The sequence below is a fragment of the Neomonachus schauinslandi genome, chromosome 6 (assembly GCF_002201575.2).
Source record: "Neomonachus schauinslandi chromosome 6, ASM220157v2, whole genome shotgun sequence".
NCBI lineage: Eukaryota > Metazoa > Chordata > Mammalia > Carnivora > Phocidae > Neomonachus > Neomonachus schauinslandi.
In genome coordinates this window covers 52639763-52666245 of record NC_058408.1, presented here as the reverse complement: position 1 = coordinate 52666245, position 26483 = coordinate 52639763, and the positions used below count along the sequence as shown (strand labels likewise).

At 41.2% G+C, this 26483-nt stretch overlaps 1 protein-coding gene, 1 long non-coding RNA gene and 9 other non-coding genes across 12 annotated transcripts; 1 reads left to right on the top strand and 10 right to left on the bottom strand.

Annotated features, from left to right (window-relative positions):
• Positions 1-7275: 7275 nt before the first annotated feature.
• LOC110574000 lies at positions 7276-10988 on the bottom strand. Of its 2 annotated transcripts, XR_002479942.1 has the most exons (12): positions 10964-10988; positions 10325-10377; positions 10094-10126; positions 9865-9900; positions 9569-9600; positions 9189-9231; positions 8882-8914; positions 8721-8751; positions 8479-8533; positions 7759-7786; positions 7521-7572; positions 7276-7341 (listed from the first exon to the last, which is right to left on the bottom strand). It is a non-coding gene; the product is annotated as an uncharacterized LOC110574000 (long non-coding RNA). The 2 variants fall into 2 exon arrangements; XR_002479941.2 differs by having other exon boundaries at positions 7276-7572.
• Positions 7408-7484, bottom strand: LOC123325207. The gene has a single exon (XR_006540307.1). It is a non-coding gene; the product is annotated as a small nucleolar RNA SNORD81 (small nucleolar RNA).
• On the bottom strand, positions 7644-7720 carry LOC123325211. The gene has a single exon (XR_006540311.1). It is a non-coding gene; the product is annotated as a small nucleolar RNA SNORD47 (small nucleolar RNA).
• Positions 8355-8434, bottom strand: LOC123325214. Its single transcript, XR_006540314.1, has one exon. It is a non-coding gene; the product is annotated as a small nucleolar RNA snR60/Z15/Z230/Z193/J17 (small nucleolar RNA).
• Positions 8597-8681, bottom strand: LOC123325208. The gene has a single exon (XR_006540308.1). It is a non-coding gene; the product is annotated as a small nucleolar RNA SNORD79 (small nucleolar RNA).
• Positions 8995-9059, bottom strand: LOC123325237. Its single transcript, XR_006540336.1, has one exon. It is a non-coding gene; the product is annotated as a small nucleolar RNA SNORD78 (small nucleolar RNA).
• Positions 9303-9363, bottom strand: LOC123325213. The gene has a single exon (XR_006540313.1). It is a non-coding gene; the product is annotated as a small nucleolar RNA SNORD44 (small nucleolar RNA).
• Positions 9678-9745, bottom strand: LOC123325236. Its single transcript, XR_006540335.1, has one exon. It is a non-coding gene; the product is annotated as a small nucleolar RNA SNORD77 (small nucleolar RNA).
• Positions 10202-10263, bottom strand: LOC123325240. Its single transcript, XR_006540339.1, has one exon. It is a non-coding gene; the product is annotated as a small nucleolar RNA SNORD75 (small nucleolar RNA).
• On the bottom strand, positions 10668-10747 carry LOC123325212. Its single transcript, XR_006540312.1, has one exon. It is a non-coding gene; the product is annotated as a small nucleolar RNA SNORD74 (small nucleolar RNA).
• Positions 10989-13274: 2286 nt separating the features above from the next.
• On the top strand, positions 13275-23100 carry ZBTB37 (zinc finger and BTB domain containing 37). The gene is made up of 3 exons (XM_021682818.1): positions 13275-14197; positions 15648-15747; positions 22327-23100. The coding sequence occupies exons 1-3, from the start codon at positions 13275-13277 to the stop codon at positions 22813-22815; spliced, it is 1512 nt and encodes a 503-aa protein (XP_021538493.1). The 3' UTR covers positions 22816-23100.
• The last annotated feature ends 3383 nt before the right edge of the window (positions 23101-26483 follow it).

Below are 26483 nucleotides of genomic sequence, written 5' to 3'. Positions count from 1 at the left end.
ATTGTAATTTTCTTATACATTCTGTGACATAAATAAAAGCTTATAATTAGTTAATAATTATGAAACGGGAACAAGGCCTTGATTAATGAAAGTGTTCTTTTCTACTTTATCTTCACTTTTGCCTTGACATTCTTTTGATGTGTAATTTATAAGTACCAAGTATCAGTCCTCAATCCCTGCCTATTTTTCTTGGTGGTCTAAGCAATGCAATCCTATAGTTGTTTCTGTTTGAAAATAAAATCTGCTTCCCTTCCAGTTCTAATCTGTGATACTCAGTAGACCAAGATGAGTATGAACGTTCTTCACTGCTGCAGAAAAATGGTTTGCCGTTAGGTAGAGCTTCTCTCTAAAGTATGTCCTTGAACCCAATCTCCCCATCTGTGGGTGTACTCTGGAGCAAGAAAATTCTTGCTGGCAGGGCTCTCCTGGTGAGAATGGGTATCCAAGTCTGCCTACCCTTTCTCAGTGGAGAGAATTTTTAGAGCTTCCCTTTAATAGGTGGGGAAATGCAGTTTATGTCCATTTATCCCCCGTGGGATAAATGTAATTCACTATTGACTATGTAAAGCCTAATTCCAACCAAAATGTTGTCTTTTATCCTGGAAATGAGAGTTCCAGAAGACACGTAAAATCCAGAGAATATTTTCTAGGCTACAAATACTAAAGACCCCCAGTCCTTAGAAGTCAAACAATCCTGTATTGTTATCTCAAAGACCTAGTCATTTGGGGCCTCACTCGGCTTCAGTCTTGCCTCTTGGGGAAAAAAAAACAAAATGCTTATTCTGAAATCCAGGGAAATGTCACTTGTTTTAGATCCCTTATCATATTGTAGTGAGGTGAAATTTTAAATTAAGTCTTTTCTCAAAAATTAAGGAACTACTTAATGATAAAGTTGAAAACAACACAGCCAAGATTTTGAAATGCACAATCTGATTGTAAACCGGATGCTAAGTTTATTTCAAATCCTATCTCCCTACTTTCCTAGAGAATTTAGATTTATCCTGTGTTGCAAGTTTTAAAAACAAAGGTAAGCAAGTGCCAGCTATAACATCAGTAGTTATTATTAGCTTCAAGAGAGCTCTGTCTTATGAACAATTTCTCCTTGTTGGAAAGAGATTTGTCAGATGATGAGTCTGATGGGATTGCTTTATGCTCTTGGGCTTTGCTTGAATAAAACAATGCATCTATACAGCTGCTCCAGGATTCCCTTCTCTGAAGAACCAGAACTCTGTAACATCACATTCCTTGCTACTGGTTTTTTAAGCATAACCAACCCTAAAAATACTGCCTTAAGGACACCTTTTTTCTTATTTTGAGGAAAGGGAGTTATGTTGTACCATGAGAAATAATCAGGTGCATAGTAAGATGAGACAGCTGTGTAACAGTTGCACATGTAAGTCCTGCAACAGTGTACATCTGAGTCATCTTCTCTATTTAAGACCGTGTACTTGGTAGAAAGAGCTTGTGTGGTTTAGACAAACTTGAATTTAATTCCCTATTTACCATTCTCTAGTTATGCAACCTTGCCCAGCCATTCAACCTCTCTAGGCTCCTGTTTCTTTTTTTTTTTTTTTTAAAGATTTTATTTATTTATTTGACAGAGAGAGAGGGAACACAAGCAGGGGAAGTGGGAGAGGGAGAAGCAGGCTTCCCGCTGAGCAGGGAGCCCGATGCGGGGGCTCGATCCCAGGACCCTGGGATCATGACCTGAGCCAAAGGCAGACGCTTAACGACTGAGCCACCCAGGCACCCTCTAGGCTCCTGTTTCTTGCAGTTCTCAAAGTTTGGTCTCAGGACCACTTAACTCTTTAAAAATTATTGAGGACCCCAAAGAGCGTCTATAAATACTCTTTTACTATAGTAGGAATTAGATTTCTTAAATATGTATTAATTCATTTTAAAATAATGAACTCCTGACACGTTGACACAAATAGCATGTTTTTATTTTAAAAGTAATTATTTTTCAAAACAAAAATTAATGACGTTGTTTTACATTTCTGCAAATCTTTTTGATGCCTGGCTTAATAGAAGACACTGGATTCTCATTATCTGCTTCTGCATTCAATCTGTTGTCATATGTTGTTTTGGTTGAAATATGTGAAGAAAACCTAGCCTCACATAAGTGTGAAGTTGAAAAAGAGAAGAGTATTTTAATAGCCTTCCTGATAATTATAGGTATTCTTCTTTGATACTATACAAGTTCCTTAAAGATTAGTTGCAATGTGGAGTCTGAAATCAGATTGGTAAACTTTTCTAAAGTCCATTGGTTGACCTTGTATTTTGAATACAACTTTTATGCATGCTTTTGTAACACTACACACTGATCATTTGGAAAATATTGGTACACTGAGTTATACAAATCTTCCAAATGTTGACACATTTTGGCCCATAATATCTAAAAAATCACACTGATATCACCATGACCTTTGTCACAAGTCTTTAAGTATGAAGAGGCTGCAAGGACACAGTGACAGATACAAGCTTTCCAAATTCTGTTTTTAATTAGAAAGCTTGAATTTCACCATTGCCAACGAAGACCATCAGTTTTTTCCCAAACTTACTCATATTTTGTTTTGGTTTTTTTTTTTTTTTTTTAAGATTTATTTATTTTAGAGAGAGAGCATGAGCGGGAGGGGCAGAGGGAAAGAGACTCCCAGGCAGACTCCATGCTGAGCACGGAGCCTGACAGTGGAGCTCTGTCTCACTACCCCGAGATCCTGACCTGAGCCAGAAGTCGGACACTTAACCAACAATACCACCCAGGTGCCCCCAAACTTGATTCGTTTTTTAGAAAATATCTGCCAAATACCCAAATACGAATAATCTCAATTCGTCAACCTTGTTTTCAAGTAAAAATGATGTTGTATGGAAAAAGCACATAGTTCAGCTTGCAGGGAGGGGTGCCTGGCTGGCTCAGTCGGTGGAACATGTGACTCTTGATCTCAGGGTTGTAAGTTCGAGCCCCACGTTGGGTGTAGAGATTACTTTAAAAAATAAAAATAAAGGGTGCCTGGGTGACTCAGTCGGTTAAGCACCTGCCTTCGGCTCAGGTCATGATCCCGGGGTCCTGGGATGGGAGTCCTGCATTGGGCTCCCTGATCAGTGGGGAGCCTGCTTCTCCTTCTCCCCTTGGTCCTCCCCCCTGCTCATGCTTTCTTGCTCTCTGTCAAATAAATAAAATCTTTAAAAAAAAATAAAAACAAAGATTCAGATGTCTTTTTTTTTTTTAATTTTATTTATTTGACAGAGAGACACAGCGAGAGAGGGAACACAAGCAGGGGGAGTGGGAGAGGGAGAAGCAGGCTCCCCAAGGAGCAGGGAGCCCGATGCGGGGCTCAATCCCAGGACCCCGGGATCAGGACGCGAGCCGAAGGCAGACGCTTAATGACTGAGCCACCCAGGCGCCCCTCAGATGTCTTTAAAAAAGCACTGCACCTGATTTTTCTAGAAAAAAATCATACATTGTTATGTGGCAGAAGTGCACGTGTACTTGCTCTTTTGTCAAACAAAATATTTAAATGACATGCACTCAAGGTCAAGATTCAATAACAAGTTCCAAAATGATAAACAATATATAAAAATTTGTAATCTTTATGCTTCTCAAAAAGTTTTCTGATTCAGAAAATGGCACTTTTATATAAAAGAGGGAACAAAAATATATATAAAGAATATATATAAATTTTATATATAAAGAGGTATATAAAAATTCAGAAAACTAGATTTTTTCGGGCAGTTTTTAGAATACTCACTATTTCGGGCAGTGGGAGTTAAGTAAATGAATCTGTTTTGGCACACACAACTACTGTTCATATAATATCATTGAATATTTAAACAGTGTTAGCTTAGGACTTCACTTTAGCAATATGATAGAGTAACTATCCTAGAAAATCTTTCTTGTACAGAACACCTAAAATTCCTAAATAAAATTTCTTTGAATCTTTGTATTTTTTTTTTAAGATTTTATTTAAAGAGAGAGGGAGAGTGTGAGTGGGGGGCGGGGCAGAGGGAGAGAGAGAATCTCAAGCAGACTCTGCACTGAGCGCGGAGCCGACATGGGGCTCGATCTAATGACCCTGAGATCATGACCTGAGCTGAAATCAAGAGTTGGACACTTAACCCACTGAGCCATCCAGGCGCCCCTCGTTGACTCTCTTTAAATGCATAAATGAACTAGTAAGAAACTAAGGGAGCTCCTTAGAGACCAGAAATGCCCCCCGACACTGATGTAATTAGGTGCTTAAGCTGTTGATATCCTGGGGTACTGCTGATCTGGTGTGACCTAGGACTTTGGTTTTTGCTGGATTATAAGGGGAAACAGGCAAACAAAGCCTACTGCCTCCTGCATACGTGGAGAAGTTAGGTAAGAGATCCCCATGTAAAACAAGCTCCTGAAAGGAGACCCCCTTGGTAGAGGGTGATGATAAACAAACTTGTCTGTGTTTGCATTGGCTCTGGGGATCGGCTCTGAGCGTTAACAACCATAAGCTGACACTTAACGGAGGTTTGAACACTTTACAAGCTGAGATTCATAGTGTTCCTAGGTTGATAAAAGCAAATGCAAAATAAAACAAACCTGGTTCTCAAAGAATTGCTGAAGATAAAGTTCCAAGGCACATAATCTCACGATTTTTTTTTTAATGACAACACCCCCAAGGAAACAAGCTACTAATGAGACATTATCAGCAAACAATCAGATTTGCAAATATTTAATGTATTGGAACTATCGGAACCTAACAAAACATATTTATAGAAATAAAAGAGGGAATTAAATGTGTGAGCGGGGTATAAGAAATGATAAAAATAGCTAGGCAAATTTGGAAGGGGAATTGAGAGCATTATATATAGGGGCGCCTGGGTGGCTCAGTCAGTTGAGTGTCTGCCTTCGGCTTGGGTCATGATCCCAGGGTCCTGGGATCGAGCTCCACATCAGGCTCCTTGCTTAGTGGAGAGTCTGCTTCTCCCTCTGCCTGCCACTCCCCCTGCTTGTGCTCTTGCATGCGCTCTGACAAAATCTTTAAAAAATAAAAAGTGCTTCGTAGATTTCCTGACATATGTCCCTGATAAGTGCCACATAAAAGTAGCTTTATTATTACGTAACATTCTTTTTCCCAGACATTCCAGAGTCATCTTGTAAACACATGGTAGTCCTCAGTTTTATGGTCAGAACAAGAACGTGAGTCTGGAGAAACTTGTCTCAAAGGTCTTATCAGCTCTACCTTCAAAATATATCTAGCATCTGATACTTTTTCTTACCTCCAGCCACCACCCTGGTTCAGGTGACCATCTTCCACAGCAAAAGCTTCCTAACAATCTTGCTTGCATCCTTACCCCTCAGCAGTCTGTCAGGAAGGGTCAGGTCACTCCTGGAGTGGTATCAGTCACTTCCTTTTATCATCAACATTTCTAAGTGCTCAAAACCCTTCAGTGGTTTCCCATCTCAGAGAAAAGCCAGAGTCCTTACAGTGGCCTCCAAAGCCATTTGTTGGCCTTCTGGTAGGGTAGGGTCAACTAACGGGCTATTTCCATTTTGTTCAATGAAAATAATTTACATGGGCTCTTAGTAATGGGTATCAATTTTCCAGGGGGCCAAATCAAATATTGGAAGTATAAATGTGGGAATCAGTTCAAACTGGAGTTACCAATGACTCAACAGTACCCTACACACCCATCCCTCACCTCCCTGTAAGTGGTAGGCAACAAGTTAAAAGGATTACGTGTTCCAAGGATTGCAGGGTACCTTGTAACTTGAGTCCAAGCTCCCACCCAGTGCCAGAGGCTAAAGTCACATTAGGGTTTTCATTTTTTAAAATCAGCCCAGCCCTTTTGGATAACCCTTTGTCCCATAAAACCTCCCAAGTCTTCCCCAATCTAATGTCAAGCAAACTCTACTGATTCTAGGTATACACTGGGACTTTTCAGACCAGATGGCAAGACCTTTAATATTTCTGCCTGTAGTGTTTCATCTAGTGGTTTTGGCCCTCCCTTCGAGCCCCCTAAGAGATGGGTCCTTCAGTGTACTAATTCTGCCCATTACAATGATACACTGTAGTACAGTCTGACACTGCTATCTGTGTGGCCTCTGGCAACTTTATCCTGAGGTTGTGCATCTGTAAAATGGAGGAAATTCCTCACTTGCTGTCATAAGAACTAAAAACATTTAGCATATAGTAGACATTCAAAAACTGCTTCCCTCATTCAGGTTTTTTTAAAATAAGACACGATTGGTGTTTCTAATATACTAGCGATGTCCCTTCTAATTTATTACCATTAGTCTTCACTTCAAGTTTTCAACCAGCCATGAACTCACCTTAATGGCCATCTTCCAAGCCATAGACCACCATGATTGCTGCCTAATTTCATTATTGACCTTTGGGCACCTAGTCACAATTTCTCAAGAGACTGAGCTAATCCCATCTGCAATAAATTCGTACTTTACTTTCCTGTACAAGTGTGGATGTCAGTGTGGCTGGGGTTAAGTTTTCTCATACTCTGAAAGCCATCAAAAGCTCACAATCAGACCCCCGTGTTTATTTCAAGTCACATTGTATTTCAAGTCACATTGTATCCAGATTTGCAGTATCTTTGGTCTTAAAACTCTCAAGTAGGTTAAGTCCGAAGATAAATTGCAACCCGAATGTGTCATGTCACCCCCACACTTCAAGTACTAAATGTGCAGATTTGGAATATCTAAGGCTTTTAAGTTGCCAGAAGCCAAAGCAGTCTCTTTAGGAATTTAGGGAGTAATTGACTGGCAACCCACTAGTTTACGATTATTCAGTAATGACCAAAATCCCAATGGTCACTTACAAAATTAGCACTACTACTAAATATACCTATTTTCTAAAGGATTGGTATAACCACAGTACTGACTTCAGTCTTAAAATCTATTAGATTTTTAGGCTTGCTTTCAATTTGTATTGGGGTGGGGGGAAGATACTGAGTCACTTCCTTTTATCATCTATCAACACTTCTAAGAGACCATGCTTAACAGCAAATATTTTTCTGACAGGGATTTCATTCAGCCCTAGAAAATTTCTGCAAAATATACAGCTAATCCCAGATCATATCACTAATCTAAATCAATACAAATACAGTATTTTAAACAAAAGGGCTATAGTATATTCCTCTGCAAATTATTTTCAAGCCCAAGACATCCTATAAAATACACATGAAAAGGTCAACTAATGAAACTAATGTCACAGGGTCTCAAACCACAAAGATGTCCTACTTCCCTTCCTTCATCTCATTAAATTGAAAGAAGCACTCTTGATCAGATGGTTTATAAAAATTTATTGAAATTGGAAATTTGATCTTCTATCCCATAAGCATCCATTCAGGTGCCTGCAAGGACAAAGAAGCTGTTTTTAGTCACATTTCTGTGTTTCAATTCTAATGGTATTGAGTACATAGAATATCAGATCTTTTATGATCATCAAGTGATCAGTGAGAGAGTTCAAGTTGGAGTGAGATCATCATGTATTCTGGAATAAGACAACAGTACTGATGTCTTTAAGCCTCACCTTTCAACTGGTAAGCTGCTCTCATAACTGGATTGCTGCTCTCATAAACACCCTAAAAGCAACAACTGCAAGTTAATCATGGTAAAAAAAAAAAAAAACTTACATGATGGTTGCTAATAAAGTAACCTCAGAATCAAATGGAACGGTTTTAAGAGTGATATCATTCTATTTCATTTGGCAGAATCACTACATCACTGGTTACATTCTAACTTATCATCTAGATCAGAGACCAACTTACCTCTAAATCTTCAGGTTGACAAGTCTGCCTGTTTGAATATGGGAGAAATAAAGCCCTTAATTTAAAATTTGTCCTTCATTTTCCCCATTTTTAACTTTCTGAGAAGTAACGTTTAGGGCAGCAAACCTATTCCACACATTATGACAGTTGTGTAGGTGTCATACACTATTATCCAAGCCCATACATCATGTAACACCATGAGTGAATCCTAATGTCAACTCTGGACTTCGGTGATAATGGTCTATTATAGATTCGTGACTGTAGCAAGTCTCCCTCCATTGTTGAATGTGGATAGTGAGGTGTGTGAAGACAGGCTATATACAAAGTCTATGTTCAATTTTGCTGGGAATACTGAAACTGCTCTGGAAATGGAGTTTATTAATAAGTAAATACAACTAAATAACTCATTCTGGCATAATCTATTCAGATTTACATGCCATAATTTCCTGGCAAAAATGTATCAGCCTGTATTTCTCAAGTTATGAGTCCTTAAAACTGCTTGTGTATGAACCACTATAGTATTCAAACCCTGAACATTTTCTGTGGTAGAATGGCTAATTTTCCTTTTCAAGGGTTATGGATAGGATTGCTGCAGCCAGATACATCAGATAGGAGCGAAAGACAATTTTGCTCATCACTGCTAGTCTGCTGAACTATGGTTTCATCATCGTACCGGCTTTAAACCACTTCATATAGAAATCAAACTTGAGATTTCTATACCTTAGCTTATAACTCCTTGTTCCAGGCTTTGTAAGGTGCCCCCAACTCTTCACACCTGCAGAAATTTAGTCAAATTTAGTAGTAAGTAATAACAAGTAGGTTTCTGAAGTTTTCCTGATACTGTTTCAGTTTTTTAAAAATCTTCACTCTTTTTCAGAGAGATTCCCATCTGTTTTTAATTTCAAAAATCATCACTAACAGCATCTTGCTTAGTAACCAAGTAAGATTAATAGAATACATACCTTTATATGAAAACGTCTTCAAACTCAGTACCTAACAAAAAGATACCGCTTTAGACACTTCACAACAGCCAAATCCTCCCCGCAACACCAGAAAGCACTTAATACATATGTATTTCAGAAACATAGACTTGACTTCAGAAAATGAACTGTTTTTGTCTTACCCCAAGCAAGCCTCCATGATAGTGGCCTATAAGCTAGAAAAGAAACAAGACATTTCATTAAAATGTTAATTATCATTGAATTAATTGGATTGACAATTATCACTGTCACAGGGTTCTTCAGTGTTAAATTTGTCTACATGCTCATTTCAGGTCAGACATTTGATCAACATCATTTCAAAAACCCCGTTCAGAGCATGCTCAACATGCGTTCACTAACCAGCCATAGAAAACTAGTAACTTGGTAGTTAAGCGTTCTACTTACGCATTCACAGTAAGTTTTGGACCTACTAAAATGTTTAATACTTACCCCAAAAATGGTCGGTCCAGACATGTCTAAGACTCAAGTCCACCTAAGAAATAAAGATAGTTAGCAAGACACCAAAGATGAATTTTCTCCCCCACAAATTTAAAAAATGCCTGAAATCAGGTAGAGCTAATTAAGACCTTCATGTTCAGTCAGTATTTGCTTATCATCATACAGGCTGGTTTTTTACAAATGACAGGGTCCTAACTAATGGTAACAGGACAAGGATCTGGCCATTGATTTATTTAATGCCTTCAGCAATGCACTCAAGCATTTCATGGGAGGAGTGGTTTCTGTGCATAAGGCAACTCTGAAAAGCCATTAGTGGCATTCTTTGTCATGTCTGCCCAGTTACCAATGTTTTAGTTCAATTAACTACTCACCCCTTCAACTTCCAGCTACTTCTGTTTAGTGCCTACAAAAAAGGAGCGAAATTAAGTTAGTGACATTTTCCTTATGCGATTAGTACCAAACCAGTTTTACTATCAATGCAGATACATCAGACAAATGGTGTGTCTCTTCATGATCCAATCTGCTGAACTATGCAACCATCACAGTATCTGTTTTTCAGGTTCCCCAAGCATTTAACAGAAGATACTGGAGTACAGAAGTTCACATTTGTGTTAAAAAAAAAAAAAAATACCGAGTAATATGGACTACATAATACAAGGTTTCTCACCTCTTTGCCCATGGCGAGGGTGTGAAACTTTAGGACCTAGGAAGAAACAGCTTCGTGTAAACTTGGTAGCAATCTCTAAATTTTTTACATCACCATTTTATGTGCCTCAGTTAGTGTAACGGTGGTAATAATTCTCGTCATTCTCACAGTCAAGAGTAGCAAATAAAATGTCATCATTGTAGCACTTTCAACCTAACCTCCCCTTTGTGAGAGAATTTCAGTAACTCACCTCGGCAGCCACTTCCACCCCTTTGACACAGAACTAGAAAACAGACAAGGAATATCCAGTGAAACACACCGAGTAGCCAAGTAAATTATCAACACTCTTAACTACTTAAGCCTCAGAGTAGGATTTTTCAGAAATCCCTTCTGTCCACTACTCTTAAACCATCACAGGCTTAACACAAAGACCACCTCCAAGCAGATCTGACTCCTACCACTGCATTTACCCGTTTCTTACCTGTCCATCAGAAGCCATCAAAAGCCACACTGCATTCGTGCCCAGCATGATTCCTAAGAGAAAAGATGACGATTTTTAGGATACCGTTTTGCTCTAAATAAGCCTAAGCATGTCGTTTTCCTATCCTCTATACCAGGTGGTCTACACCACCCGTGACTTCATGACTATAAAGGGTGCACTTCACAGGTTAGAGAAAGCTCAGTGCACAAAGGTTGGGCACCACTGACGTAAATAACGGTGCGCTGCTGGATGCAGCCACTGAGAGAACCACGTGGACTAAGCACCCCAACCGCCGGCCTCCCTGAGCAAGAGGCCACAGGAGGCCCACTCGGGTCATCGGCACGCGCCGCCATCAGAGCCGTTGGCATTCATCAACAGTCTCAGATGTCCCTACCAACGCAAGCTTCATCACAGGCAGGGAACGCGAGCCCAGGGCTTTTTCGCAGTTCAGCCCCCACAACCCAAGTAGTTTAGGCCGCACCCGCACCCTACGCGTAATCATCTACCATCTTCATCTTGTGAACCCTGCAAAGGCTCGCGACCAGCCTAGAAATACATGTATAAGGTGACTTTAATTGCCAAGAGTTGGCGGCCTCGAGCCAAGAAGCCACTAAGCAAAAAAAAAAAAAGAACACTTACATACAGATCGGCGACTCCTAGCCTCAAAAGACCGAGATGGCGGCCAGCGCTAGTATATAAGGATGGGGGTTTTATGACGTCATGACGCATCCTCCCCGCCAGCGCAGGCTTTAGCTCCTCCCCCTCTCCTCCCCTCATCTCTTCCTCCTCCTCTAGCCACACCTCCTTCCCTTTGGCCCCGCCCCACCTCGCCGTTGTGGGCGGAGACACGACCGCCCGCGTGACTTCAGGGCTCCCGCCCTCCGACCGACTGAGAAGGAAGAGAGGGGAGGGGGCGCGAGGGACGGAAAGCGCTGGGGGAGGGGGAGGGGGGCGGTGTAAGGGTGAGTGATTTCCTTCCGGCACGTCGCCCGCTCCGGGGGAGGGGGTGGGGGGTTTCACTTCCGGGACGGTGTTCCGGCCCATTCCGGCCCATTTCCACCCCCGGAGGTAGGTGCTGCTCCTTGACTGGGCTCGGGCCCCGCACTCCGGTCCAGCTGCCCTGCACCGGGGCCGCCTTGTCCGGGCTCCGTCGCAGCCTGCTCCTGGGGCGCTCAGCCACTCCCCTTCACCCCACCCTCAAGGCACCGGAGACCTTCCACCCCCTTGGCCCCGGGCCGGGCTGAGCTGCCGGACCCGCCCCCTCGCCGGGCCCCTCCCTCAGGACCCCGGGTGGGCGGCCCCCTCCCCCACCGCAGCCCGGACACACCCAGATACACACACCCACCTCTGGGCAACTCCCCGCCCGCCTACGCTTACCGCCTGGACAGGGTCCCGGGGCGCCGCCCCCTTCCCGGTCTCTGCCCTCACCTGATGGCTAGCTCCCCAGCCTCACGCCTTGCACCCCTCTCCTCCCCCGCTTCTCGGTGACATTTCGCCCTTCTGCCAGTTCCCCGCTACCCACGCTTCCTAACGCAGACTAAAGCCCCTCAAATACCGAGGTGGCCAACCCCATGGCGTTCCCGATTCTCCCTCTTACAGCTCTCACCCTTCCAGTGCCGACGGTAAAGACCTTACTCCAGGGGCTTCCTCCTCACTGGGGAATTGCCGGAAAGAGCAAACAAAAAAGGCGCTGGTGTAGGCTCCAAAATAAACACATCTGAATTCATGATGGCATCGACAGAGGCTCTTATTGGATTAAAAGTTTCAAAACAGACCAAAACGCTTTGGAAAAAGGTCAGATTGGCTAAAGTTGGTTCTTGAAAGCGGTGTATACACTTCCCTATTTACTGATAAATGTGTCGTAAATGCGGGGCAATACTGTGAGTTTGTCAGGATAAGTTCCTGAAATTTTAGGTCTTAGATAACTGTGTAATGTCTTATAAAGTTCCAGATAAATGGAAACATTGGGCTCAAGTCAGTGTCTTCCTGTTGAGATTTATACAAATTATTCTCAACCATTGAAGGCTATTGGGTGCAATTACCGGCATAGTGTTTCAGCTATTTTTTTTTTTAATCTTTTAATGTCAAAATTTTGACCATACTTGGTAAATGCTCTATTTTTTTTAACCAGTTTTGGGGAATGAAATTTCAGTATCAGTATCATCACCACCCTGAAATTCCCGACTTTGAATTTAGATAGAAGTAGGTTTACCTACTCTGTCCTAATTCTGAGAGTGAATTTCAAGTTTTCTGCATCTTCACTGAGTTCTGACACAGCTGTGGCACGTTTTCCTAACCGAGAGTTTATTTCAGAGTCCTAAACCCAAAGCCTTTTGGTGGGAGCTCTGACTCTTAAGCTTAGAAATAATGGCTTGCATTCATATGGGCTATTAGTCACCTTTTAAATAATAAACCTAACTCACGCATAATGTAGTAAAGTATTAACAGGAGGGATGGATGCCTAATCGACCCGTTGGTGTGTAATTACATTTATTCAAAGAGCTTATTACTTTCTCTTCCAAAGAAAAGTTGTCAGAGGATTTTTATATTCAGTGTGCAAATACTTTATGACTAAAGAACAAAAAAAAAAAAAGAACTGTCACAACTGCTTTGCCCCTTCTATTCTGTTGAACTTCTGTTTTGATGTTGCATAGCTTATTAGTAAGGGGCATATGGACATAGCTCGAGTGTACAGAAGTCTAGCAATCACATTTCGGTTTTAAGGGTATCTTCTGGGAAATGTGAACTGAAAAACCTGTTGGTACTTCTTTTCCATATTTAAATGTGAGGAAAGTTATCTTTTTACTTGGAGATTTTGAAATTTTACCCAAAACTATTCGTCAGTAGAGTTGAATCAGAAATCATGAGAGGAGTGACATTCTAACTATTGCTGAACATGGTTTCCTCTTTCCACAGGGTTGAATGCCTGCCTACAGCCTCAGGCACGACCATGGAGAAAGGTGGGAACATACAACTGGAGATCCCGGACTTCAGCAACTCTGTCCTGAGCCATCTAAACCAGCTGCGCATGCAGGGCCGTCTCTGTGATATTGTGGTCAATGTGCAAGGACAGGCTTTTCGGGCGCACAAAGTGGTACTGGCTGCCAGCTCACCCTATTTCCGGGATCACATGTCCTTAAACGAGATGAGTACTGTCTCCATTTCGGTCATCAAGAACCCTAGTGTTTTTGAACAGCTCCTCTCCTTCTGTTACACGGGGCGGATATGCCTGCAGCTGGCAGATATCATCAGCTACCTGACGGCCGCCAGTTTCCTGCAGATGCAGCATATCATCGACAAATGTACACAGATCCTGGAGGGCATTCATTTCAAAATCAATGTGGCAGAGGTTGAAGCCGAATTAAGTCAGACGAGGACAAAGCATCCAGAAAGACCTCCAGAATCTCACAGGGTTACACCAACTCTAAACCGTTCCCTTAGCCCGCGGCCCAATACCGCAAAGGGAAACCGGCGAGGTCAGGTTAGCGCTGTGTTGGATATCAGGGAGCTCAGTCCTCCGGAGGAGTCCACCAGCCCTCAGATAATTGAACCGAGTTCTGATGTAGAGAGCCGGGAGCCCATCCTTCGAATCAACCGAGCAGGACAGTGGTACGTGGAGACGGGAGTAGCAGACCGAGGGGCCCGCAGTGATGACGAAGTCAGGGTCCTTGGAGCAGTGCACATCAAAACTGAGAATCTGGAGGAGTGGCTCGGGCCTGAGAATCAGCCTTCCGGAGAAGATGGGAGTAGTGCCGAGGAAGTCACAGCTATGGTGATCGACACCACAGGCCATGGTTCTGTGGGACAGGAAAATTACCCTTTAGGATCTTCGGGAACCAAGGTGGCCCGGCCAACAAGCAGTGAAATTGACAGGTAAGGTTTGTTTTCCTTGGTCATCTGATGGCTGTTGAGCAGACATCCCTGAAGCAGGCCCTCTGTGTGGTACAGAGGGCATCTTCCTTACTTGCTGTTCTTAGCCAAGATAAGTTGGTGTTGGGGAAACTGGAAGTGTGCCAAAAGACGTGCATTCTTATTTTTTTAAAGCAGGAAGCTCCTAGTCGTGAAGTATTCACAGTGTTGTGAGAACTATGGTAAAGTTAGACACTTCCATGAATCAGAATAGCGGCTGCAGCCACACTAGGATCAGTAATTGCCAGGGCGTTCTCGGATTTCCAGGCAGGGAGCTGATCATTAGCTGGGAGCCTGGCATCTTTGCCCTTCCTTGGTATGTTATCACACAGGTAGGTGGCCTCGGGGACTTTTACTTTCCTTTGTAGCACTGTTTACTTTTCCTTGCCCCCACCTACCAAATTAGAGGAAGGATGGTACCAGCAGGATTGTTCTTTTTAGTGTCATCACAGTAATTCCAAAGAAAAGCTTTTTGGATGTTTTTTAACTCATTTGCCATTTGATAACATCTTCCCTGTTTTCTCTCATCGATGACTGCTGGCACCACAAGCCTGAGAGTCTCTTTTTTCCACCAGTGCTGCTAATGTCCTACCCCTCACTTTTCTTTGTCTGATATATTGCAGAACTTTTTTTTTTTTTTTTGGTGGAAGTAGCAATAATTCTAATCTAAGTAAATTGAAACAAAGTCTCAGGTGAAAGAAAGAAATATTACCAATGTAGATTGGTAACATTTGTCTTTTTCCACTCTTGAAAATAAATTAAAATTGACTGCATGAACAATGAAAACTAAAGAAGCTATTACTTTGGTTCACACCTGGTCTTGAAAGTACATATATTTCACAGAGAGTATATCCTGTATTTACTATAGGTGGTCTTTTCTTGTGTCCTTCACAGTTAAAATCTCCTTGTGCACAATACTTACTGCCCCTTGTGTTAGCACTGTTGTCCAGTGTTAGAACTGTATCAGAAGTAATGGCTTTGGATGCAAAGATTTGTAATCTCCATGATCGGTATCAGCAGTCTGAAATATGTAACAAGTTACCATGGGGACTGGAGGGAGGAACAACCCCAAACCTAATAGTTACATAGAAGAAACAAAATCATAGACCCAGTTTTAATTTATGCCTCTATGGTCTCCCAGAACTTAAGGGTAGAAGCTTCTATTTAGCCTTAGTTTCACCAGGCCATGTGGTCTGTCTGCTATGTCATTTTGTGTTTGTTAGATTTATTAAGGCAGACCTTTCTTATTTCAGATCAGATCCTATATTGACTCCATGAAAGTATTTCTTAGTAATCTGTTTTTCCGTTTGTTCCCCCTTCCTCAGCCATGGGATAAAAAGGGTAGACATCACTATTTTTTAAGTTCCTTGACGCTACTTTTCTATCAGTCCCCTTTTTGCTCCTCTTCCAACAGATTTAGCCCCTCCGGCAGTGTTGTTCCCTTGACGGAGAGACACAGAGCCAGAAGTGAGTCTCCTGGGAGAATGGATGAGCCTAAGCAGCCCAGCTCCCAGGTATGTAGTGGATTTAGGATTGCTGCAGTGGTTGAAGAAAGTGCCGCTGTGTGTGAACAGAATATAATGAATAAGAAAGAAAAGATGTAGGAAAGGTAACAGTGGCCCTGTTAAATAAGTACTCTATTTGGTTACTTTTTTTTCTTTATTCTGGCTTGTGAGCATGCAGGAAATACAGTTTTGTTGTCAGCAGAGTTTGGGAAGTAGAAAAAGATGAGATTGTGGAACTCTTCCCTGATTATAGGAACCAGTCTGTATTCCTGAGAATAACATAAATAACCCCTGAAAACTACATGCAGGTAATTTAGGACCTGGGATGGAGAGAGTCTGATTTTGTACTTGGGTGGGTATAACACTACGTAATTACTGATTTATATAGTGTCATAGTGTCATATATTTGTAAATAAATTGCATATGCATTTTTGTGTGTTTGCTTTTTTTGTATGCTGGTATCTTCATTTTTTTTCTTTTTTTTTTTTTTTTTAAAGATTTTATTTATTTGAGGGAGAGAGAGAATGAGAGAGAGACAGCACATGAGAGTGGGGAGGGTCAGAGAGAGAAGCAGATTCCCTGCTGAGCAGGGAGCCTGATGTGGGACTCAATCCTGGGACTCCAGGATCATGACCTGAGCCGAAGGCAGTCACTTAACCAACTGAGTCACCCAGGTGCCCTTTTCATTTTTTTTTCTTCTGGAATCTTTTGTTAGACCAAATGTTCTAGAAAGGATAGGAATGTTTTCCATCTTTTTTGCAACTGTCCTTAGCAAGTAGTGTAAGTAGTTGATAGTTTTGTTTGTTCTCATTAAGTCTGTATCATGGAAGATTGATTTTTAAAAAGATTATACACTCACCAAGTAGAACACAATGAATTGTAAATATTTTTGCCCTTTAAAAGGAAACACTGGTGGATTAAGATTGGATAGCTAATGTTTTTAGATTCTGCATTGTATGATAGTATCTTAGTTTTTATGTAAACCATTGGATGTTTATTCTGTCCATAGTATAGTAACAGCGGTGAGACATTGTTAGAAACTGTATTTACTTGTATGTTATCAGGCCAGGGTACGGGAAAAGGAAGGTAACTAGTAGAAGATAGATTTTGGGGGCACCTGGGTGGCTCAGTCGTTAAGCGTCTGCCTTCGGCTCAGGTCGTGATCCCAGGGTCCTGGGATCGAGCCCCGCATCGGGCTCCCCGCTCTGCGGGAAGACTGCTTCTCCCTCTGCCACTCCCCCGTTTGTGTTCCCTCCCTCACTGTGTCTCTCTCTTCAAGTAAATAAATAAAATCTTTAAAAAAAAAAAAAAGAAGATAGATTTTGGTTTTAATAAGGTGTTAGAGAAAATGTTAGGAGCTTGGAGGAAAAGTAACTTTACTCATATAATTAGGGCCCAGATTTTCTCTTCGCCTCTCAGATAGGATGCAATGACCCTGTGAAGGTGACTATTAGGCAAATACATACTGCAGTGGGACAGACCTGACAACTGCCTGGGTGGGTAAGACAGACTAACAGATACATAAAACACGTATAGGAAAGACTGTAGCAATTTGAGGAGCAGTGCTGTGGGAGTGGGAGTAGCTAACAGGCAGTTCTGAGAATCACTGTACCCCTAGCAAAGTGTTCTTCAGGAGAGATGAAACGCATTTTTGCAAGAAGTGGTTACAAAGAGGTAACTTACGTCTGTAGATGGGATAGGGATAAAAATGGGAATTCTGCAAGGGTGTTTACCTGACCAAAGCAGAAGGTACAGGCTATAAAGCAATAGCAGGTAAGTAGTATTATCTGAAGATGATATTAAGAGCTGAATTATTACAGACCTTAGTATGTGTGAAAGCTTATTATGGTGCGTCTCCACCACAGTTCCTTTTTCCCTGCTGCAGAGGACCAAAACAAGACATGAACTTACATTACAGTAAGAACAAATTTTGATAGACTTGAAGAGCTTCCTGATTATAGGGGTGATTAAACTGCTAAGGTCACTTCTTTATTCAAAACAATTCTGTGGCTTTTTCTTTTTTCTGCCACATGAAGGTGAAAATACTTGGCCTAATTTTCCAAGTAATTATAATCTTTCTAACCTAGCTTTTCCCACCACTCATCAGCATTTATTATCCCAAACAAACAGACTTTCTCTGTGTGTCAGAACCACATCAAACTTATTCCTGTCTCTGTACCTTGAGTCTGGGATGCCCTCTTCTTCCCAGGTGTCTGGGTTCACCTAAGACCCCATTCCTCATTCCATGTGCCCTAACTAGTCCAGTCCTCTTTGATCTCTCCTTAAACCACCATAGCATTTACAGATGGTACAATATAATTTTTCCTAACTCTACTGACTCATATAAATTATTATTTTTTTATTTGCATGAATTTTAAGTCTCCTCTACTTTGAAATTTCCCTGAGGACAGAGTCCTCATTTTCTAATCTTCATATCTGACTGCCTTTTCAGGTACCCAATAAATAGAAGTTGTTTTACCACTAATTTTGAGTAACTAAGGTTACTTAGTAGGTGCTCAGTAAAGAGGCACCTACCAAATGGGGGATTATTTGGTTGTCTGTGAATTTCCAGTTTTAGAGATCTTCAAATAAAATTAATGAGCCAAATTGATGAGTTTTTTTATTTTTAATTTTATTTTTATTTATTTGACAGAGAAAACAAGCAGTGAGAGGGGCAGAGGGAGAGGGAAAAGCAGGCTACCCACTGAGCAGGGAGCTGGACACGGGACTCGATCCCAGGACCCCGGGGTCATTACCCAAGCCAAAGGCAGATGCTTAACCGACTGAGCCACCCAGGCACCCCACAAATTGATTAGTTTTTAAAGTTACTTCAGTTGAGTCTGATTAGTAATTAGAAGATTAGGATAGTGAACATATTTTTTCTGGGTTTTTTTTTAAGATTTTATTTTTTTAAGTAATCTCTACATCCAACATGGGGCTCAAACCCACAACCCCGAGACCAAGAGTCAGGTGTTCTACCAACTGAGCCATGCAGGCGCCCCAATGGTGAACATATTTGAAGGCCACGTCAAGAATCTAGACTGGTATTGTAGAAAATATGGAAACCATTTATATGAAATTTATTCATTATATGGAATAATTCGCTTAAAAGGATAACTTAAGAGACTTAAAAATTAAATAAATATATTTTAAAAGATAATTTAAAAAGATAGTATGGATAACTAAAATGCATTTACTTTCTGCTTGTGGATAATACTGGTATGACATTACTTTCCTTAAAGTTAGGGGGGTTTTTTTTAAGAGAATCAGTACCCTCAAGATTATGAATAATATTGTGAGTTGATTGTGTTTAATAATAGTTAACATTTACTTAGCTACATTAAGCACTTTAGTATATTAACTCATTCAGTGCTCATTGCAACCTATCAGGTAGATGCTATTATCGTATTCATCTTACAGAGGAAGGAACTGACACAGAGGGTAGTTAAATAACTTGCTGATGGTCACACATTAAGTAAGATGCAGATCTGAGCCCACATTTCAGCACCCTTAATTGCTATACAGGGTAATAACGTGCATTCGGAATGTTTCAAGGTACCTTTATTGTGTTTGATTCTCCTGAGAATCCTCTTGAGAGAATTCATTGAGCTGGCAGAGCATGTACTAACCTTTTAATTTTGTGGATGAGAAAACTAAGCCTCAGAGAAGTTATTCTGTGCTTTGTCCAGGAACTTTTAGTGGGCTAATCCCTCGTTCTTTATGGGAGTTCAGTGTTGATTATCCAAGGAAATGGAGCAGAAACAAATGTTATATAAAACAAATCAGAAATCATCTAAAACCTCAGTCTTAACTATTCAACGCTTGACTTCACATACTGCTTCCCAAGCCTGCTGAGAACTGCTTCTGTTCTGTTGGAAATGCTGGAGAGCACTGTCAGTTTACACATGTGAAAGGAGACAAAACTCATTTTTAGAAATTCAAGAGAAGAGGGGAGCGTGGGTGGCTCAGTCGCTCTTAAGCAGCTGCCTTTGGCTCGGGTCATGATCCCAGGGTCCTGGGATCGATCCCCGCATTGGGTTCCCTGCTCAGCGGAGAGCCTGCTTCTCCTTCTCCCTCTGCCTGCTGCTCTGCCTACATGTGCTCTCTCTGTCAAATAAATAAATAAAATCTTAAAAAAAAGAAATTCAAGAAGAGGGCACAAAACTAATTACAAATTAGATGAGTCTTTCTCCAGTTAATCCAGAGTCAGCTTTTGCATTTTCTCCTTTTTGCAGTTGTACTTTAGCCTCTACCAAACATCTGTAATTGCCTCATACATCTTTGTACACATATAAGCTTTTTTTTTATTTTTTCAAATATTTTATCTATTTATCTGTCAGAGAGAGAGAGAGCACAAGCAGGGGGAATGGCAGGCAGAGGGAGAAGCAGGCTACCCATCGAGCAGGGAGCCTGATGCGGGACTCGATCCTAGGATCCTGGGATCATGACCGGAGCCGAAGGCAGACGCCCAGCGGACTGAGCCACCCAGGTGTCCCACATAAAAGCTTTTTATTCGGGCGCCTGGGTGGCTCAGTTGGTTAAGTGTCTGCCTTCAGCTCGGGTCCTGATCTCAGGGTCCTGGGATCGAGTCCTGCATCGGGCTCCCTGCTGAGCTGGGAAGCCTGCTTCTCCCTCTCCTCCCTGCTTGTGCTCTCTCTCACTATCTGTCTCTCTCAAATAAATAAATAAAATTTTTTTTTAAAAAGCTTTTTATTCAAAACATTATGTTATATGTATGTTATTTATATTTCAGAAGTCCACAGACTGAAAATATCAGTAATTTCTGAATGGGGAGATTTTAATAAAGAATTTTGAATGAAAAGCATTTATAAATCCAAAATGTTTAGGGGTACCTGGCTGGCTCAGTTAGAAGAGCATGCTACTCTTGATCTTGGAGTCATGGGTTCAAGCCCCATGTTGGGTGTAGAGATTACTAAAAATAATAATAAGCTTTCAAAAAATTGTTATAAAAATATTTCAGGATTTTTAAATTATTCATTAAAAGAAATATATTGTTCCCACTCCCAGCTTTCAGATAGGAGGAACCCTTGTTTATTTCATATGTTAAAAACTTTATTTACATTGTTAATGTTCATATTAGGTAAAACAAAATTAAGGTCTTTAACTGATATTGATGAATTACTGGGTTTTTTAGGTGTGGTAGTACTAACCTTTTAAAGGTAGTTTGATTGTATTAAGAAAAATAATCTTTGTCTTTTTTTTTTTAAGATTTTATTTATTTATTTGACAGAGAGAGAGCGAGAGAGGGGACACAAGCAGGGGGAGTGGGAGAGGGAGAAGCAGGCTTCCCTTGGAGCAGGGAGTCCGATGTAGGGCTCGATCCCAGGACCCTGGCTGGGATCATGACCTGAGCCGAAGGCAGACACTTAACCAACTGAGCCGTCCAGGCATCGCAGATTATTCTATTTTAATAATCTGTTTAAATCAATTCAAAACCACTACAAATAGGTGTATAAAGCCAGATGATAATATGTCTGTGCACTGTATTTCAAGGGTAACCTTTAGTATAAGCAGTTTGAAAAGTGAATGAGCAATATCATTAGGAATGTGTATTGATCCTGTTTCTCTTTGTCTGGTTTTTGTTCAGAAATTTTATCCCTTGTTCGGAGGGCAAAATCAGAAACCAAGTCTCACGCTTCTTTCTCTGTGGTTATCTGTTATTGTATTTGGTGGACAATAGTCAGTAAATATTTATTGAGTATCAATTTGTGAAAAGGGTACAGGAAGGAATAACCAAGTTAGTAAATCCATAGCTCAGTCTGGTTTCCTTTCCCACCTCTTCTGCCAATTTGCTCTGAGGTCAGTTACAATTTGAGTAGTCTTTAGAATGAAGATCATATATATTGATATGGCACCAAAATATTTTTGGGTAAAGGAATACTGTTACTAACAAATTGTATTATCTATTATAAAGGTAGTAACTGCAGGATTACATTTTGGTATTAGTGATAATGCCATAAATAGAATTTATGACGTGTTTGCCATACATAATGTATTCTATACCATCAGGTATTGTTATCGTTGGCCATGTCACATGTGGCTATTTAAGTTTAAATTTTAATTAATTGAAAGCAATTAAAATTAAAAATTCAGTTCCTCAGTTGCACTAGCCATATTACAAATGCTGAAGAGCCACATATGGGTAGGAGCTACTATATGAGATGAAACAGGTTACAGAACATTCCCATCATCACAGAAGGTTCTATTGGCCCAGCACTGCCTAAGTACCTACGTGATTGTTTAGAGTTCAAGAGGATGGTATGAATGGCCTCAGGTTCTCCTATCATGTAAAATAGAACATTCAGTGGGGGCTTTATGAGCATGCTGTTTGTCAGCCCAAGTAACTCTACTGTCTTGCTCTTCTAAAGAAATGGAATAGAGTGTCCTCAGATTGTTCTTTTAATTCCTATGTTAACATCTTTACTTTTTTGTAGTAATTAATTTCCTGTTCGGATCTCTCCTAAAAATAAGCATATGGCTAGTATGAGAGGTAAAAAGAGATTTGATCTCTTTTAATATGTATACTTAAGCGTAGGTGTTCTTTCCTGCTTTCCTCACCTGGCACAGGTCGAAGAGTCTGCAGTGATGGGAGTAAGTGGCTATGTGGAGTATCTCCGAGAGCAAGAAGTATCTGAGCGGTGGTTCCGGTACAACCCCCGTCTCACCTGCATCTACTGCGCCAAATCTTTCAACCAGAAGGGGAGCCTGGACCGCCACATGCGCCTGCACATGGGGATCACGCCGTTCGTCTGCCGCATGTGTGGCAAGAAGTACACCCGGAAAGATCAGCTGGAGTATCACATCCGCAAGCACACAGGCAACAAACCCTTCCACTGTCATGTATGTGGCAAAAGTTTCCCCTTCCAGGCCATCTTGAATCAGCACTTTCGCAAAAATCACCCTGGCTGCATACCCCTGGAGGGGCCTCACAGCATCTCCCCGGAAACAACTGTCACATCTCGAGGACAAGCTGAGGAAGAGTCACCTTCCCAAGAAGAGACAGTTGCTCCTGGGGAAACTGCCCAGGGCTCTGTGTCCACCACTGGGCCAGATTGAAACATCGAGGGGGAGGGGGCAGACCCTCTTCCCCTTTGGGCCGTCAGCAGCCAGCATCAGGGCCGTGGGCTGGTACTTAGATTTACAAAATGCCACATCACTAGATCGGAAGATGCTCCCAAGATGTTGCCAAACTAGAGGATCAGCAACATACACAGAAGCACTAGAGGCTCTTCCCCTCCTCCTTCCCACCTCATACTTTGGAAAATAATCAAGCAAATCAACTTTCTAATTCAGGGATCAACAGCCTTGGTTTGTTAACTTTATAAGAAAAAAATTTTTTAACAAAACAATGATAAATGGTCATTTATCTACCAGTCATGTTTGAACACTGTACTTTGGTCCATATCATCCTGGTGGCTGTAATTGCCCGGATCTAAAAAAACAGCAGGAGCCTTGGTCATCTGAACCAGCCAGCCACCAGAGAGAAGGAAGTAGTTGTGATGGTGACAGGGAGGAGGTATTTCTCCTCTTCCTTCCCTGCCAGAACATGCAGTTTCACATTTGAGGGAAAAAAAAGTATCCTGGTGGTTCTTACTGTTTTGAAAGGTCAGACCTTATCTTTGCTCTGATTAGGCATCTGATGATACTTTGCCTGATTGTTTCATGTAAGCCGCCGTCTTGGAGCGGTGTTCTCGTGGGCAGCATCACCTGAAGCACTTTAGGCAACTGGAAGTGAAATGAGCAGCAGAGTGTTCGCAGTAGGTTCTGCTACATTTGGGGGCTTGAGTGTCCTATTGAGGAAGAGGGGAGCAGGGAAGGAAGTGGGATTTTTGTGCAAATTTCAAATGGCGCAGAGTACTGCAACTTCCTGGTCGGTGTTTTTACACCACAGTGCTTAATTATCTTTGGGTGTTAGGAAATGGCTCTAGTCCAGATGAATTAATGTGTTAGGCTGAGTACCAAAGTTTCATCCAGTCTCTCTGGCTCCTCCTTTCACGTAACAGCAATATTATACATCAAAAATGTCACTTTCCAGTGAAATGAGCCTGGACTGTATTTTTAAATCTACAGGTCTCCATATTTGATAACTTTTATATGAAGTTTTAAACACATTTTTTCTGCAATATTGTGGTTGAAGAAATTCAACACTACGGTTCTTATTGCAACCACAATTCCATTTCCTTCTACATATGTGATAGTTTATATTTTCAAGCCAATAGAAGAACCTCACTAAATCCATGTCTCGCGTCTGCAAACCTAGTAATTCATAAACCCACCATCAGCAAATTGCTGGTGACTCCAAGAGCTTTGCTTTTTAATAATACACTACAGGGCATTCACCAGAAAACATCATGCACAATCATGTTGCAATAAATTGATCAAGGGATCAGTTTTGATCAGGTTTGGTTACTTAATCATTCCTAAGATTTTTAAAACTTCAGGGGACCTTTTTGGTAATTCTGGGAATTTCTGAGATTCTTAATCCAGCACTGAGAGTCAGAAAAAATTTACCAAACATGTAGAGTTTTAGATGCCCTGTCTCGAATTCAGAGAATGAAGGAGGATTAGTAAGGGGTGCGGGCAAGGAGATGCTTACAGTACAAATAGAAAAGAGAAAAATCCATAGCTTCTCCTAATTGATCATTAATGTTTTAAGAGTTTTTAAATACGCAGTGGTTTAAGCAGTTATTTTGGTGCAGAGGCGTAGATGATTGTAAAAGAGATGTGGGGCGGGGGCGGGGCTGGTCGTGCCTGCATGGGTGAGCCATTTGTGAGAATGTTAGTAGCATGCTCCCTTCTTGAGAATGCTTTGTGGTATGTGGAAAGGTGGGTAGGAAAGAATGGCATTTCTTTGATGATAGGAAGTTAGAGTGCAAAGAGTAACTCGTAAGCAATCTGCGAATTGTACCTACACATAAAGCTGCACCATGTCACTGGAGAGTGGTTATTTTCTCTTCTGGAAAAATGTAGAAATGCGTCTTTCAATAGGAATGTAATGATGCTACCATTTGATAAGAGCCTACCCTTACACGATCTGCCGAAGCAGTCTTGTCTTTCAGAGACATAGACTGGAGCACTCTCCTCTTCAGTTGGGCAACAGCACAATAGGGCCATCTTAGGGACCAGCTATGCTCTGTGGCCTAGAAGTGGATTTGAAATTAGACTCAAATCTTTAGGGAAACCTTTTTGCAGGTCATCCAGGCTGTCTGTGGACAGATTCATTACTGAATAGGCAGGAAGGTGAGAAGTACAGAATATGCTGCTGTCGATGGAGCTTTTACGCCTACCAAAAAAATGTTAAGTCCACCCTACTTGTGAGAAGTAGTATGCTGGAAAGTTCTTTATGCTTTGTTAGTTTCTTAGATTTTCTGTGAGGAAATAGAGCTTTTTTAAACTATTACCAAATTGTAAAGGTGAAGTGCAGTAATCTTTGTCAAGAGAAACTCTGCAGCATTTGTCAGTCCTCTGGCCAGGATTAGCAACAAACCTCTTAAACAAGTAGGGACTGTTGAGCAGATGTGGAAATGCTGTGAGTGTTTGGTGGGTCCCTCTCCCTTGTCATTCACTTGTCCTAGGTTTTCGCTGTATTGATACTGTGAATAGAGTGCTACCCGGTCTTCTGGGACCGCAGCAGCACGTTTGCTGGTTCTCGCCTCTTAATTGGCCTAGCCCAGAGCCATGAAATCCATGAACATACAAGCCAGGCTAGCTTTTAAACAAATTCAAGTTTCTGAAAGCAATTTCCATTTTAGCCACAAAGGCTTTTATTATTCTAAATAACTATCCAAGATTCTTATCCAGGTTCACTGTGACATTGTCCTAGTTCTTAGCTAACATCACTGTAGGGTCATAGGAGTTCGTAGTGTTCTGTCTACATTAATGAATAGCTGTATTGGTGTATGCACAGAGGATACCTCTCTTAAGGATGTACTAAATGGACTTTAGCTAATGCTGAAAACTCATTACCAAATCTTAACTTGCACATGTCACCTTGTGAAGGGAACTGCATTAGCAATGAGAGCTAAATCATCATTAAGTACTTTAATGCCATGAAATAGCAAACACTGGGACTGTTTTCATTCATTGAGTGGCACTTAATAGCAAAGGAGCTACCCAATATTCTCAGCAAAAGAAGAGAGACGGCAGTATATTAATCTGTTTTCATTCTAAGAGGTACCTTTTATTCTCTCTGAACTCCGATACCAGTATATAAATATAGCATTGGCATGAATAGGAACACTGTACTTAGGCAGAAGGGCTCTTTCTAATGACTTGTTCTCTCTTTACTCAGAACCATATTTACCTCTGAACCGAGTTGAGTTTTATTTTATGTAATTTGCCAACTACCCCCAAGCCATCATTATGCCAGACAGTTAAATCTAATCTTGAATAAGTAAAAATAAGTTTGTTCCTAAAGGATAAGGATTGGAAAAGAAGGGAGGCAGCAGTTGAGGAAAGTTTTCTTGTTATTTTGTTTTTGGTATTTTTAAATGTTTCCAGTTCCCTCTATTATCAGTGAAACAGAGTTTCCAAAGATGTTGTGACAATAGAAATAAACCATTCTCCTCCCACCTTCATAGTTGAAATCTGGCCTTGGTTGGAAGTGGTCTGAAGGAAGAGTATTGGAATAGTGAACTTCATCCTTAGCTGAGTAGTCTCTGGTCAAGAAATAACTTTAAAAAATTTTAGCTGTTACTTGACAAAAATTTCGTTTCTTTTAACTA

Bases quoted from the DNA above. Each gene is read 5' to 3' on its own strand.
- ZBTB37 (XM_021682818.1), top strand. From the start codon at position 13,275: ATGGAGAAAGGTGGGAACATACAACTGGAGATCCCGGACTTCAGCAAC. The intron at 14,198-15,647 runs GTAAGGTTTGTT...CTCTTCCAACAG, and splicing joins ACAAGCAGTGAAATTGACAG to ATTTAGCCCCTCCGGCAGTG. The intron at 15,748-22,326 runs GTATGTAGTGGA...CACCTGGCACAG, and splicing joins CTAAGCAGCCCAGCTCCCAG to GTCGAAGAGTCTGCAGTGAT.